Raw genomic sequence first — 15,321 nt, forward strand, 5'->3', positions numbered from 1 at the left:
ATTATTAGCTCAAGTTACTAGCTCAAGTTACTAGCTCAAGTTACTAGCTCAAGTTACTAGCTTAAGCTACTAGCTTAAGTTACTAGCTTAAGTTACTAGCTTAAGTTACTAGCTTAAGTTACTAGCTTAAGTTACTAGCTTAAGTTACTAGCTTAAGTTACTAGCTTAAGCTACTAGCTTAAGCTACTAGCTTAAGTTACTAGCTTAAGTTACTAGCTTAAGTTACTAGCTTAAGTTACTAGCTTAAGTTACTAGCTTAAGTTACTAGCTTAAGTTACTAGCTTAAGTTACTAGCTTAAGTTACTAGCTTAAGTTACTAGCTTAAGTTACTCAAATTCATTGGGTAAAGAAACTTAGCTAATGGCAACAGCATTACCTGCCACTGTTTATAAGATGTTGTTTTATTACCGGTGCAATGTTGGGCATTCAGTAGTATTTACATAAGTATATCTTTGTCATTATAAGATATATTATACAGTATTATGATGAGATACATCACTATAGTAATATCAGTTACTACTATATAACTATGTTACTTTTATACCGCCTAACATATTACTACTTTCATGCTACATGTAGATATACTACTATATTTATGTTAGATATATTACTGTAGTTCTGTAAGATATATTACTGTAATTCTGTAAGATATACTACCATATTTATGTTAAATGTATTACTCCATTTCTGTTAGTTATCTTACAGGATAAATTTTTTGCGACCAGAACTTGCGCTCATTTACCATATTAATAAAAAGAAGACCTCAGATATAGCTGTTACACAAATTTCCATAATATAGATTACAATATTCGTATTAAACTGTAGTGCAACAAACTGTACATATCCTGCATGCTAAAGCAAAAGTATCCAATATAATTTACAGGTGGCTCTACAAAGAACTGTAGAATTTGAGAACTGTTTGTTAGTGATAGAACTAAACTGTTCAGCATTAAAGTACAAATAAATGATGAGAGTTGATAAACTTAGTATATACTTGATGTACAGGTATATTAGTAGTTTACTAAATGTTTTGAGTTGCGAGCAGAACATACTTGGCAGAAGGAGAAACTATTATTTAATGCAATATTCAAAAATCATGATGCAAGTCTACTCTCATGATACTATAGAGTAAAAGGTTTTCAAATGAAAAGTCAAATAAGAGGCAAGCATATGCAAACGTAAGATACAGTCGCGGACCGAGTCACTCACCGTGATGACTAAAGACGTCTCGTTACGTTTACGTGGGCTGCCGTTATCCTGCACCTGGATAGTCAGTGTATACCTCTCTTTCTCCTCTCTGTTTAGTGAGTCGGCATATATCTTGCCTGTTGTTGCATTGATGCTAAACTTTCTGGCCTCGTTACCCGCTACAACCCAAATACAGCCAAATCACAGCGAGCGCAACTAGGGTTCCATCGATTGTAATACTACTAAGCCATGTGACAGCAAAGAATTCTAGTACAACCTACTACCACAGATTTTGACAGCTAGCTAATGTAGCGATGTAAATACAGGCTGCTTGATCAAAACAAACTACAATAACAAAAACATTTACTTCCTTGATTGGTTAAAAGCCATGACATGCAGCTGAGAGAACAGAAGCATCCTGCTACCAAATGATGAATAGATGACCGCTGCTACCTCAACAGGAAATGAGCTATATAGCTGTGACATGCGCAGTCGAAGCAGCATCGACAGCCGCAGCACAGCATAGTGCTGGAGGCTGTAGCTCTGACAGCAGTAGCACTGGATGCTGTAACCCTAGCAGCCATGGTGCAGGAAGAATACAGATTAACAGTAAATCACCATAAATTTTTATTTCAATCAGATATGACGACAAACTGATTATAGTACCCAACTGAGAATTTCACTAGAAGCAGCTTACAACCAAACGAGCATAGTCATCTAAAGGCCATTGCTTAGGAATTTTACAAGTAAATCAAAGAAGAGCTATGACCCCCGCTCCTGGTTTATCGCTAAAAGGAAGTGCCATGCGCATGCAGAGATCTAAAGCTAAGAACTTCATGCAGAGCTTAGCGTCTCCGTCGAACCAAAAGATCAATCAAGATTGAGGAAGAAGTATAATTGTCTTAAAGAGCAATCAAAGAAAAGTAGGCTAGTAAGTAAAGGAGATTGTGATGGCCTAGCCAAGCATGAAGAGGAGGGGAATGGCAGAGTATGTTTACCATATACTTGTGGTGACACTTCCGTCACTTGTCCTGTGACATCTAATGAAAACCATCCAGAAAGGTTAGAACATACAGCTCAACACACAGCTAATTCTCTACCTCCTGATTTTTAGTTAATTATGCTGCGGGTCAAGGGCTTTAACTCATGTTGGCATCGCGAAAAGTATCCACTGGCCCGAATGTAAATGTATCAACATTCACAACAAGCATAATCAAATATGATGGTTGCGACACTCAAAGGCCTACCACATCATAACAAGATATTAACATGGCTAACAACACAATATCACACTCATTTCTATGAATGTTTGTCAAAACACGCATTTGAGGGGTAGACTGACAACTATAAAACAGATCACTTACTTGTAATAGAGTAAGAGAGAAGAGCGTTGTCTCCGGTGTCCGCATCTTGAGCGATTACCTGAAATATTGAGACGTCTTTGTCTCTCAAGTTTTCAGGCACCGTCTGGAAGAACTCTCTGTGCATGAAATATGGAGTATGGTCGTTCACATCTTCAATTTGAACGGTCACGGTGCACCAATCATAAAGTTTTGGGTAGGCACTGTCGTGCACATAAACTACAAAATAGGTGAGGAGTTATCAGCCCTATGCAATTAAACGTACATGCCTTCTACCCACAATGCCAGTAGTATTTTCATAAGAGCTTAAATAACAAAAATGCAGTTTAAAATGCTTTAATTATTTTACATATCTCATGTTGGCAACCGATATTAGAAACTTTAGGCATTGATGTGTGAGTTACCAGAGAAAGTATAAGAGCTTTTAGTCTCTCTGTCTAGTGGAGCTGTGGTTCTTATGATGCCCTCATGTGGATCAACAGTGAACATGTTGTCCGCCAGGCCTGGAGGAATCGTGTACACCAGTTGCGCATTAACTCCATAGTCTGGGTCTGTGGCCTGCACCCTAACCACCTGCAAAAGACAGATAGCATTTCTCTATGAATTACTCTCCTAACATATAATCTTACCTTTGCCCTAACAATTACTTTAAGCTGATTGCAACTGCACATTCTAATCTCAACCCAATGCCTGCCAATACATATAACATTCTACTGTCCACTCTCAATCCAACTTACTACAACTTACTGCAACCTAGTACAACCTAGTACAATCTACTACAACCAGTACAACCCTCTGCAACCTCCTGCAACCTACTACAACCTCTGGCAACCTAGTACAACGTACTACAACCTAGTAATACGGGCTGCCCTCTAAAGAAGGCATGTTCATGTATGGATTACAGTAGTTTCTTGCAGGTGTAATGTAATACACATGGCATTACAAGTGCTGTAACTAAGACATTGTAGTAAAGAGAAGACGACAGCCACTCTTTACGTACCATTTGTAACGAGTCCAACTCTTCACTGACGTTAGCCGAGTAGCTACTGTTGAGGAAACGCGGCGCATTGTCATTCACATCAGTCACAGTTATATAGATAACCTGAGTTTCATGGTTCGGAGGGTTTCCAGTGTCGATAGCCTTCACAGTAAGATTATAGGTTGCCTGTGCCTCTCTGTCTAAGGCTCCAGTCAACTTGAGCTCTCCTAATTAAGAGAAGATGCAGTGGCTAGTAACTAACACACCAGCAGTAAATACATACACTGTCAACACTTGACCACCACTAACACACCAGCAGTAAATACATACACTGTCAACACTTGACACCACTAACACACTTGCAGTAAATACATACGCAGTGAACACTTGACCATATGAATGGCGGGCAGAATGAAACAAAATGCAAAACACTCATAATTTACAAAATACGCAAAATATTTTGCATATTTGCAAAAAAGATTTATATTGAAAAAAATTATATTTTTATAATTATGCTACATTAAGATTTAAATACTTATACATTTTTAGAATTATATTTTGCAAAAAAATTTAGCAAAATATTTAAAAACCATCAATTTGTTGACATTTTTATGAAGTTTTGCTCAGTCAAGCTTCTTAACAATAAATGGTGATCTAGTCACTGGAAATGTGAAATCTTCAAACAGTTTTTCACCTATAATAATTGAGTAAAAACAAAAGGATTGAGTGCGACAGACCAGCCTGAGTACAAGCCAACCTTGGACTCTGAGGCAACAAACTGAGGTCAAATAGAGAATATTTTACCTGTGGCGCTGTTGAGGTGGAACTTGTTCTCAGAATTTCCATCAGTAATTGTGTATCTAATAGAGTTATTTTTGTCTGCGTCCTTAGCAACCACAAGAATTATGGGGTAGTTGACTGGCTCATCCTCAGCTATACTGATAATGTGGCGAGATATGAACTGAGGCTTGTTGTCATTTATATCCTTGATGTTAACCACAACTGAGCAGGTGCTGTGCTTGCGCTCTGTTTCATTCACAGCCTGATCTGCAGACAGGGGTTCAACAATAAGACATGAGTAGATATACTGGCAGACCTAAGGCATGATATGCCATGTGTCATGGCCAAACATATGGCATGATAAGGCATGTGTCATGGCTTAACTTGAGACATGACACGTGTGATGGCTAAACTAATGGCATAAAAAGACATATATTGTGACCATACCTGCAGAATGATATGACATGTGCCAGGGTCAGACCAATGTCATAATATAAGTATATGGCCGGACTACATGAAAGCATCATAATACTATATATTCTATAACATGAATGACCCTGGCTTGCATATTCTATTATTTTCTATGTTTAGAAAATACTGTCAATAAATGTCAAGGCGATAGTACTTACCGGTAGCCTTTATGACAAGAAGAACGCCAGAGGTGATCTCATAGTCAATCGTTGTGGCTGTACTGATCTGACCAGTCTTAGGGTTAATACTGAACATGTTGATCGGCTTTCCGGGAAATTGAGAGACTATTTTATATATCACCTGCCCATTTTGTCCCGTGTCAGCATCCTCAGCTGTCACTTGACCTGCAGACAGGTACGAATGTTTCAGTTAGCTAAGCGATATGATACAGAACAGAAACGCATGAATCAAGTTAACACACTCACCGATTGGTTCACCAATTGTAACACACTCACCGATTGGTTCACCAATTGTTACACACTCACCAATTGGTTCACCAATTGTTGTAACACACTCACCGATTGGTTCACCAATTGTTGTATTTTCAACAATGCTGATCCACTTTGGGTCACTGCCAAACATAGGCGCATTGTCATTCTTATCAAGAACAGATACCTGCAAAGTATAACATAGGCTAAAGAATTGTCTGGCCAAACCAAACAACTACTTCAAAAGACAGCTCATGTGATGACAGTTCATGAGAGTTCAATGGTTTAAGTTCACTTTTAAAAAAAACAGCTCATGGGAAACAACAAATCACTAAACTATACAATAGATGATCTCGAACTTATACACTCTCACTTTATCACAATAAGCCCACTAAAATCACATGAAAGCACACTAAAATCATATAAAAGCCCACTAAAATCATATAAAAGCACACTAAAATCATATAAAAGCACACTAAAATCTTATAAAAGCACACTAAAATCATATAGCAGCACACTGCAATCATATAAAAGCACACTAAAATCATATAGAAGCACACTGCAATCATATACGTAGAAGCACACTACAATCATATAGAAGCTCACTGCTACACTTACGCTAACATTGATGTTAGTGGCCTGTGGGTCTTCCAATGAGCTATCGACTGCCTGCACTATCAGCCAATGAAATTTAACCTTTTCGTAGTCTACGTGAAGCGCGGAATAGATCTCACCAGACGTCATGTTCACGTCAAACACATTTTGTTCGCTGCTCTGACGCACCGAGTAATGCACTCTGCCATTCTCGCCTACAAAGACGAATTACGCTATCAGTAGATGAAATGCAATTGTTGCAGCCAATTCAATGGGTGACCTATGATATTGAGAAGATATTGGAAGATGGTGGTAACGGCTGAGAAAAAAACTTCTGGTGACAAAAGGGTTAGATTTCTTCTGTTAATAAATTTATAGTAAATTGTTAAAACAGCAAAATCGTGACAATTTCAAAAAAATGACTAACAAAATAACGATTGATAAAGATTTGGTGTACCCAAAGAGTCTTTGTGTTCGATTAAAACTAGAATCTTGACTAAGAATGTCTGAGAAATAAGCAAGAATCACCTTGGTCCCCGTCCAGAGCTAGAACTCGCCCTACTACGGTGCCCAAGGCTATGTTCTCATCTGTTTGCAAGTGTAGGTATGAAGCAGTGAAGCGAGGAGGCTCATTCTTATCAAGTACTGTGACCATAACTGTGGCGGTAGAAGAGAGGGAGCGGGGATTACTGCCGTAGTCTCTTGCCACCACCGTTACATTATAGACATGTCGAGTCTCTCTATCAAAAGTCACTCTGGCTCTGAGCCAACCACTCGAAGGATCCATGGCAAACTGTGCTGTGTGCCCTACAAAGAGACCAAGCCATGAAATGTAACATCGTAACATTACATCTAACTGCAGTGTAAAATGAATGTGTACAATAAAGTATGGGAAGCTGGGAAAGTGAAACAACTCCAAGATTCGCTGTAAATCATAAATACTTTGTCGGGATCTCAGCGAGACCGAAGAGTGAATAATATCGGTCTTTTAAAATAAATTTTAAAAAATTTAAAAAATAAGAACAATGATAATACAAAAAAAATTCTTTTTTAGCCAGCTGACAACCACTAGGTCAATTTGACATGTTTATTTGAATTGTCTAAAATAATCTAAAATAACAAATTTAAAAACATTGTATAGTGATCAGTTCTGGTTGAGTATCACTTTTAGATTATCGATATTGAATATTTTATAGTGACCAGCAAGGTTTTCCAAACTTGAAACAACAGTACCATAAATGTGATTTACAAAGATGGTGCACGATTTACAGCTCGACCAATCACATGTTAATCCAAACCGAGACTGTGGCAGCGATATGCGCCACAAAATGGAAGATAAAATGGATTTAAAATTGACGATATTACTCTTGATGGTGTTGATGAATATGATAGTTAAAAAACAGAAGCACAAAATAGCGTGTCAAATTCTAATCACTCGCATGTTATTGACAAGAGAATGTAGTGGCAAGAATTTTGGCAAAACAAGCAAATACTTATTTGATTAGTTCCATGACCTTTGGCAACTAATGCTCGTGCCCAGAAAGTCATGTGCAAATTGTATGAAGCTATCAACACACACTTTTAAATTCAAATTCGGTCACAATCTACTAGAGATTATAGAAAAACTTTTACCTAGCTTGGTCTTCACATTCACACAAACTGAGGTGACAACAAGACCCACCGCCTGTTTCCACAATGTTGATTGACTAGTGTATTAATTTGACTTTCATTTAGAAATGTTCAACATTAAGACTCCATTGTATAAATGCTTTTTATCTGTTTATTAATCAGTTCACTACGATTGATACTTTGATGAAAGTAAGAAATGAAAAAAAAACTAATCAACAATAATGAAGCCCAATCTCACCTCCCACTATTGAATAAGAAACTCGACTATTGTCACCCTCATCGGCATCTGTAGCGGTAACATGCACAATCAGAGAGTTGTTGTCCTTGTTCTCATAGACATAACCGCGGATAACTCCGTTCTCAACGTTGCTAAACCTGGGTGCATTGTCATTAAGGTCTTCAACCATAACCGTCACGACGGCTACGGCGCTCTTCGGTTGATGTCCTACGTAGAGGAGGCAACGGTCAACATTTCCAAACATGATCCTTTCTACTCATTCTCAATACATTATCAACTAGAGGCAACTCAAGTTTATTACGGTGCCGAATCAGAACAAAGAGGTACCCTCATAGCCTTAGTTTTACCTATCTACATTTCATTTATAAATGAATCACTCAAAATATCTCTCCACTAGATATCTATCCACAATAGTAACAGAAGTTGCTAAGTAACAGTTTTCTAGTAACTTTTCTAGTGCAATACTTTCTCTGATAGGGAAAGGGATTTACATTAACAAGGATAGACAACCCTGACAGGATACTGATTACACCCCAAGTAATGATGATACTGTTGCCATGAAATGCTTTTCAAAAGCTGTAAGTTGCTATGAATAACTATATCCAGAATGATTATCACTGCAGTCTCAAGTGTAATGAGCATTTGTTAACGTTATGCGTGTAGATTGAAAAATGAATGAACTAAGAGTTATCCTCTCATGATACAGTCAACTATACCATCATGACTGATTCGCTTCAGGACTCTAAAATGCTATAGATGGTATATGCTTTTAAGGATACCAACGATATCAGAGAAACAAATTTAGACGAATAAAATCACCTGTGTCAGTGACATAAACTTCAAACTCGTAGAAGGATTGCCTCTCCCTGTCTAGAGGACCATTAACATACACATTGCCAGAGAGCGAGTCAATGCGGAAGGCAGTAACATGTGAAGGAAAGCTATAGGAAAGTTGGGAGTTAATTCCTGCATCCCTGTCAGTTGCCGACACAGTTCCTACCTACAAAATCACACAAATTTACGGAAAGACGATTCCTAACATGTGAATGCTTGAAGCTCAAGACAATTGCAAAGGCTTAAAGCAGACGGATACAACACATAAAATCATTTACTGTCAAAGATCTTCTCATAGAACTATCACAACTTAAAATGTACTATCATATTTATTCTCTGTTAGTAGAACCACACGATAAAGTTAATACCTACACAGTGTAGAGTTGAATCTACACTGTGTAGATATCAACTCAACACTGTGTAGATATCAACTAAACACTGTGTAGATATCAACTAAACACTGTGTAGATATCAACTCAACACTGTCTAGATATCAACTCAACACTGTGTAGATATCAACTCAATACAGCGTAGATGTCAACTCTACACCATGTAGAGTTGACATCTACTCTGTGTTGAGTTGATATCTAAACTGTGTAGATATCAACTCTACATTGTGTAGAGCTGTTAAATTTGGAGATGTCATCTGTTCCTCATACTGCATAATCCTTTCCACAGATCTAATCAGCAAACTGACTCTCAATTCTAGCCTCAGGCTCATCTAACTGTATCACAACACACAAACAGAAATATTTAAAATACTCACACAGCAGATTAGTGTTTTCTTACCTTTTGTCCAGTAAGAGTACCCTCGAGGACCCTGAGCTCAAATACTGGCATGGAGAAAATAGGTATGTTGTCATTCTCATCTACAATACTGATTCTAACGGTGGCAGTGGCACTGCGGCTCTGCGCTCCCTGGTCCACGGCGACTACAGTCAATGTGAACACCGACCTCTCCTCCAGCTGGCTGAAGGAGACCTCATTATAAAGAATTCCAGTTGTGGGGTATATACCTACAAATACAGATTTAGTATCAAAATACCAAAAACCTGTTCCACCTGCACTGTATCCAAATACAATTATTCACGAAGAGCCAGTTGTTGCTGTGGCCAAAAAAAGGCCTGATGTACTCACCAAAGTTAGTCTCATTCTCCTGAATATGGTACTGGATCCGAGCATTCAATCCGCTGTCTCTATCTGTGGCGTTTACAGACCCCAACCTTGTGAGCACAGGGGCAAGTTCCCCGAGGCTAAAGTCATATTCATCAGAGCTGAATACGGGAGGGTTATCATTCACATCTCCTACCAATACAGAGATGTTGAGGGTGTTTGTCTGCTGGGGAGTGCCACCGTCAGATGCTTCTACTTGCAGGGCATAGCTTCTGCGAGTCTCATAATCAAGGGATTTCTGGCAAAAACACAATTATATATATAATATTATATGGTATAACATATCCAATTACGCTAGACCGGCAAACAGTGTTTGATGGAATTACTAAAAACCATGCCCAAGACCTACCTGTAGTTTGAAGATGCCAGTGTCAGGGTCAATATGAAAGGTCTGGTCAGCATTGAAGTTGAGTTGATACTGGACCTGGCCATTGATGCCGGAGTCTCGATCAAAAGCCTGTACAGTGTAGAGCCTCTCATCTATATCTGTACTCTCTGACACGTGCAGAACGGCTGCTGAGCTCAGAAACTCCGGTTTATTATCATTGATGTCGGAAATGGTGACATTTACCTGCAAAATAGTTCTCTCAGACTTTCTGTTTCGCTACACACAACTTCAGAGCACTTACTGTGGTAAAAAGCTATCAGTAATCACTTGCACATTGAACAAAAAACTTTTATTCCCAAACATGTTTGCGCGCAATTCCTCGAAGATGGAGTATGATAACTGCTTAGCAGATGCTGTGATGTCTCTGTGATCATAGCCTGTGATCATAGCCTGTGATCATAGCTCGACATGTGTAGGTTCAGTAGTAAGAGAACCTCTACAACTGGAGACATGCCCACTTGTAGAGAGCAACTTAAGGGTGGATGGCATTCCTGTCACCACCGATGGCATTTTTGGGATTTGAAACCCAAACGGTTGTTTGCAGGTAAGGCATTCTAGACCCCAAGGCGAGGGCTGCTGGTGAGTGCCAAAGGAAGAACAGCATTTGCATGCGATTAATGTGTATTACCACTAAAGATATAAAATCTACTCTGAGCAGGTTAAATGAGCCCACTATATAAAACCTAGACAGATGTTATAGAAGATGTAATATTAATTATAATATATAAGATAGATTTACCTGCAGCGCTCATAACAGTCTTAAAGAGTCATCTGCTCTTGTTTTAAAACAGCAATCATAATACCTCCATATATAAGGGTGACCAAGGTCATGTGAAGAGCAATAACCTGGAAAGCTTACGCAGTGTACCATTTCAATATAGTGTGATTATATGATGTACAATATAGTGTTATTATATGATGTACAATGTAGTGAAAAAATATAACATATAATATAGTGTAAAGAGATAATAAAGTCTAAATATATAATATAGTGTGAAGATATAATATATAATAAAGTGTCAATATATATATAGGTTATTGTGATAATAGGAGATGAAGATTCTAATTCTCTCACGTAATAGGCAAGAAACTGTTAGCATGAGGCCCAATAGGTAATGAAATGATAATGGAGATTGGTGTAAATTTTCGCACAAACTATTTTTTTCAAAATTCAAGATTAGGCTAACGATGAATTTTTGTTATTAAAAAAGCAAAAAATATCCATGAGGTCCAACTAGTTCTTTCTTACTAATCTAGCAAGGTTCCTTCTGAAATAGTTCTTTGACTTAGCACAATCGAGATAAATTTTTCCATGCTACTATGATGACCAAATTGGTCTAGATCAACAGACGGTAATTGAGCGAGTGATTAGCTAGAGCCCGGTAGCGCAGCAAATATTCAGATACCTGTGCATTCCCAAAGACTCCGTTCTTCTCAGCTCTAATGTTGAGGATAATATACGCAAACCGCTCGTGGTCAGTGGGCACCCCGGTGGTCAAAATACGGCCGGTTGAAGCTCCCATCGAGAAGTAGCCAAGGCGGTCACCAGAGAATATTGTGTACACAATTCCTGAGTCCTCACCTGTTACAATGGAATATAGCTTTAGTTAGTAGTTAACATCATGATTTCAGAAGAATGCGGTTTATGTAGGTTTGAATTATGTATGCTAATTAAAAGCAGTTAGGATCATCCAACAGGAATAAACTGATGATTCAATGAATCCAGAGATTCCAACAAATGGGAGAATACAGCGCTTCAAGTCCATAACCTGTAATCTAGTTAGGTGACATAGCTACTTTCTCTACGCATGCCAAATACTCTTATAAAAAGAAACACTGACCAGATTACATCTAAAGATTCCCTAGGGGCCCTATTATATTGTTACATCTCAATTGAATATGCTCTGAAGGTTCCTACACTAACCTTGAATGTCTGCCATTACAGTTCCGACTATTTCGTCTTCAGCAGAGTTCTCAGCTACAGAGAACTGATAAAGCTGAAGAGAGAACAGTGGCGCTGACTCGGAGTTGGTGATGACTGTGATTTCGACATTGGCTGGCACCAGGGAGGGTGAGTCACGCCCATCTCTCGCCGATATGACCAATGTGTAGAGGAGAGGAGGAGAGGGTGGAAGAGCACTCGCTAATGTGACTGTGCCTGTAACGAGTGTCAAAACTGGCTCGTATAGCGGGTAGAGATCAGCTGACTGCTCAAGTAGTCATCCCTAACTTAAGTATGCGAAAGAGTCTTGACTGCGGAGTGTAACATGGCCCATGGCCCAATGTAGATTTGGTCAACTCTTCAAATGCATAATCTTACTGCTGCATGGCATTGTAAATTATGAACACCAAAACTTACCACTAAAGGCTGACTAACACACAGTTTTAGTAGAGTTTATCAGAAAGTATCAGTATTTTTCTATCACTTGCGATTGTTTTTGATGTTTGAGGTGATCTGATTGCCAGGATGTTACAGGATTAAAATCGGCAAAACTTGATAACGGTTAAAACGCTTGGATTCAAGTGAATGTGCGATTATGACGCCTATAGTCGCACTTCAGCATAGAAGCCGACAGAATAGAAACATGTAACGTGCAACTTGAACACAATATCTTTATATATATATCTATATATAACACTAATATCTATATATAACACTGATATTTATATATAACACTGATATCTATATATAACATTGATATCTATATATAACACTGATATCTATATATAACACAGATATCTATATATAACACTGATATCAATATATAACACTGATATCTATATATAACACTGATATTAATATATAACACTGATATCTATATATAACACTGATATCTATATATAACACTGATATCAATAATGAGAGAGACAGGCAGCCGTGCACCTAGTGATGTCACTTCGGCACATACCGTACTTTTCGGACTATAAACCGCACCCCTATATAAGCCGCATCTGCTTTATTTTCCAAAAAATGATAATAAAACAATACATAAGCCGCATCTTTGTATAAGCCGTAGAACTCAGGACGGTGCTTAACGCGGCAGCAACTTCGCTGTTTAAAACGGAACAGTGTCTAACGGCACTGTTTCGTATTAACTGACGCTTTTTAACCTAGTGCCTAATGGAACAGTACCGTTAGGCATTGTTTCGTTTTTTATTTCACCGCTAGAGGCGCACTAACCGGAGATTCTGGTTAATGCGCCATAGCGGTCAAAGAAAAAGCCACAGAATAGCCGCACCCTTATATAAGCCGCATGTCTCAAATCATCAGAAAAAAGTAGCGGCTAATAGTCCAAAAAGTACGGTAATTTTCTTTTGAGCGTTTTAGCCGCGATCAAGTTTTGTCGATTTTAATCTTGAAACATCCTGGCAGTCCGATTACCTTAAAGGTTGACTTGCAACAAAATTCACATTACAGTTATTTGGTATCAAAAGATTTACCATGTCTTACTCTGTTGTATTGTAGGTGAAAAATATATGGGAATGTGATTACAAGCTCTTAAAAGCAAAAAAAAACGAACATCTAATCGCAGCCACACGAGACCGCCGTAGTTTGGATTCGCTTTCCTAAACGGCTCAAATGGGACGTAGTTGTTACAGGATGGTTTCTGTTTACACTTTCATGCAACCTCATTTGTCGAAATATTTTCGCAAATATACTTCACGCATTCAATAAAACCATGACTATTGTTCTTACGCGTCTGTTTTATCGTCATTGTAATGCTGTCACTTTTAGCACTGATATCTTATAACTTACCGTAAAAAATCGTTAAACTTTTTAAACTTACCTTGATAGAGTACATATCATTGTCTGATAATCATGACGAGCCTGTTGGTCACCTGTGATAATCGAAAAGTGCTGCAAAAATTATTTGCGAAGTATTGGGTCACGTAATCAGATTACGACTTGACGATTGAATAATGCCGAAACAAAACTGTAAAATAGCGAGCATCTATATTTGATACGGGGTCTTCAGTAAAACCCAAAGTGTTTGTCATAAACTTGCGCTACGATAAGTTTATATTGAGCTTTTTATTGGCCTTTCAATTCACGTGAGAACATCACGTGACAAGACGATAACCAAACTGTAATGAATACGTCAGAGAAATAAAGAGATTCCAATCTACGGCGGCTTTTCATTTTTGAGCTTTTAAGAGCTTGTAATCACATTTCCACATATTTGGCACCTACAACACAACAGAGTAAGACATGGTGAATCTTTTGATCCCAAATAACTGTAATGTGAATTTTGCTGCAAGTCAACCTTTAAACATCAGAAACAATCACAAGTGATAAAAAATACCGATAACTTTTAATAAAATCTACTAAAGTTTTGTGTAAGTCCATCTATAAGGATCGACTAACACATAGACGAGTTGGAGCAGACGATAAACTCTCATTTCAAGCCACCATATCGGCCAAACATCACACGGCAGCACTAGCCATACAACGATAAGACATGCACCATATCAAACCTGCCATCAAACATACCAGAATGTTGGTCGATTCCAAAATAGCTGCTACCATTTCCACCAGCTACAAAGTAACTGACGTTTCCCAGCATTCCACTGTCAGCATCGGTGGCCTCCACAACAACAATTGGGTCGCCTATTTGATTATCGAGCCTGACATTCCCTACATAGTCGAGTGGATAGAAGATTGGGGCATTGTCATTAGCATCTGTCACCGTGACCTTGACATTCACCGATACCATTTGTCCACCTTCAACCAAAATACATAAAATTATTTAGTCTTTTACCACAAAGTCATCATTGATCTACAAATATGAACAACTAAAGGAAAAAATTGTCTGATTTCCAACAACAACTGCTTTAGATATTTAAAAATAAAAACTTGATATATTTTGATTATAAATTGTAATATTGAATCATTTGATATCCTATTTAGAATCAGTAGACCTGATGACTCTATGGCTAGACTGAGTTACTCATATATAAGCCTGCTATCAGATAGGCTGACAGTTTTTGGAATATAAGGAGTCGGTTCTCTCATAGGACATGTTGACACAAGCGTGGCAGCTGGCAATCGAGCCTGACTGGAGTGTTTATCAACCGCTCACAAATATATACAAATCTGGCGATTGCGGTAGGACATCGCCAATTTTAGATGGTCTGTTTATTTGTCCTACTTAGTTGTAGTTAGCTTCTAAACCCTATGGCTTCCGCAGAGGGATGGTTTGCTATATCATTTTGACCTGGATTGCTAAGGGAGAGAATAAGTGCCCTAACGCATTTCT

General features: G+C 38.2%; 1 protein-coding gene across 1 annotated transcript in view; it reads right to left on the reverse strand.

The window, feature by feature from the left end:
- LOC137407266 (protein dachsous-like) overlaps nt 1-15,321 on the reverse strand; it is a 66,512-nt gene that overhangs the window by 14,181 nt on the left and 37,010 nt on the right. Inside the window, exons 14-30 of the mRNA XM_068093873.1 lie at nt 14,556-14,786; nt 11,988-12,221; nt 11,470-11,645; nt 10,025-10,246; nt 9,640-9,913; nt 9,292-9,518; nt 8,488-8,668; nt 7,669-7,875; nt 6,330-6,608; nt 5,826-6,016; nt 5,298-5,394; nt 4,938-5,123; nt 4,333-4,575; nt 3,550-3,755; nt 2,954-3,122; nt 2,553-2,768; nt 1,210-1,367 (exon numbers count right to left, since the gene is read on the reverse strand). Coding sequence (XP_067949974.1) covers nt 1,210-1,367; nt 2,553-2,768; nt 2,954-3,122; nt 3,550-3,755; nt 4,333-4,575; nt 4,938-5,123; nt 5,298-5,394; nt 5,826-6,016; nt 6,330-6,608; nt 7,669-7,875; nt 8,488-8,668; nt 9,292-9,518; nt 9,640-9,913; nt 10,025-10,246; nt 11,470-11,645; nt 11,988-12,221; nt 14,556-14,786 — 3,497 coding nt within the window. The remainder of the gene's footprint in view (nt 1-1,209; nt 1,368-2,552; nt 2,769-2,953; nt 3,123-3,549; nt 3,756-4,332; nt 4,576-4,937; nt 5,124-5,297; nt 5,395-5,825; nt 6,017-6,329; nt 6,609-7,668; nt 7,876-8,487; nt 8,669-9,291; nt 9,519-9,639; nt 9,914-10,024; nt 10,247-11,469; nt 11,646-11,987; nt 12,222-14,555; nt 14,787-15,321) is intronic.

Source organism: Watersipora subatra, chromosome 10 (genome assembly GCF_963576615.1).
Source record: "Watersipora subatra chromosome 10, tzWatSuba1.1, whole genome shotgun sequence".
Classification (NCBI taxonomy): Eukaryota; Metazoa; Bryozoa; class Gymnolaemata; order Cheilostomatida; family Watersiporidae; genus Watersipora; species Watersipora subatra.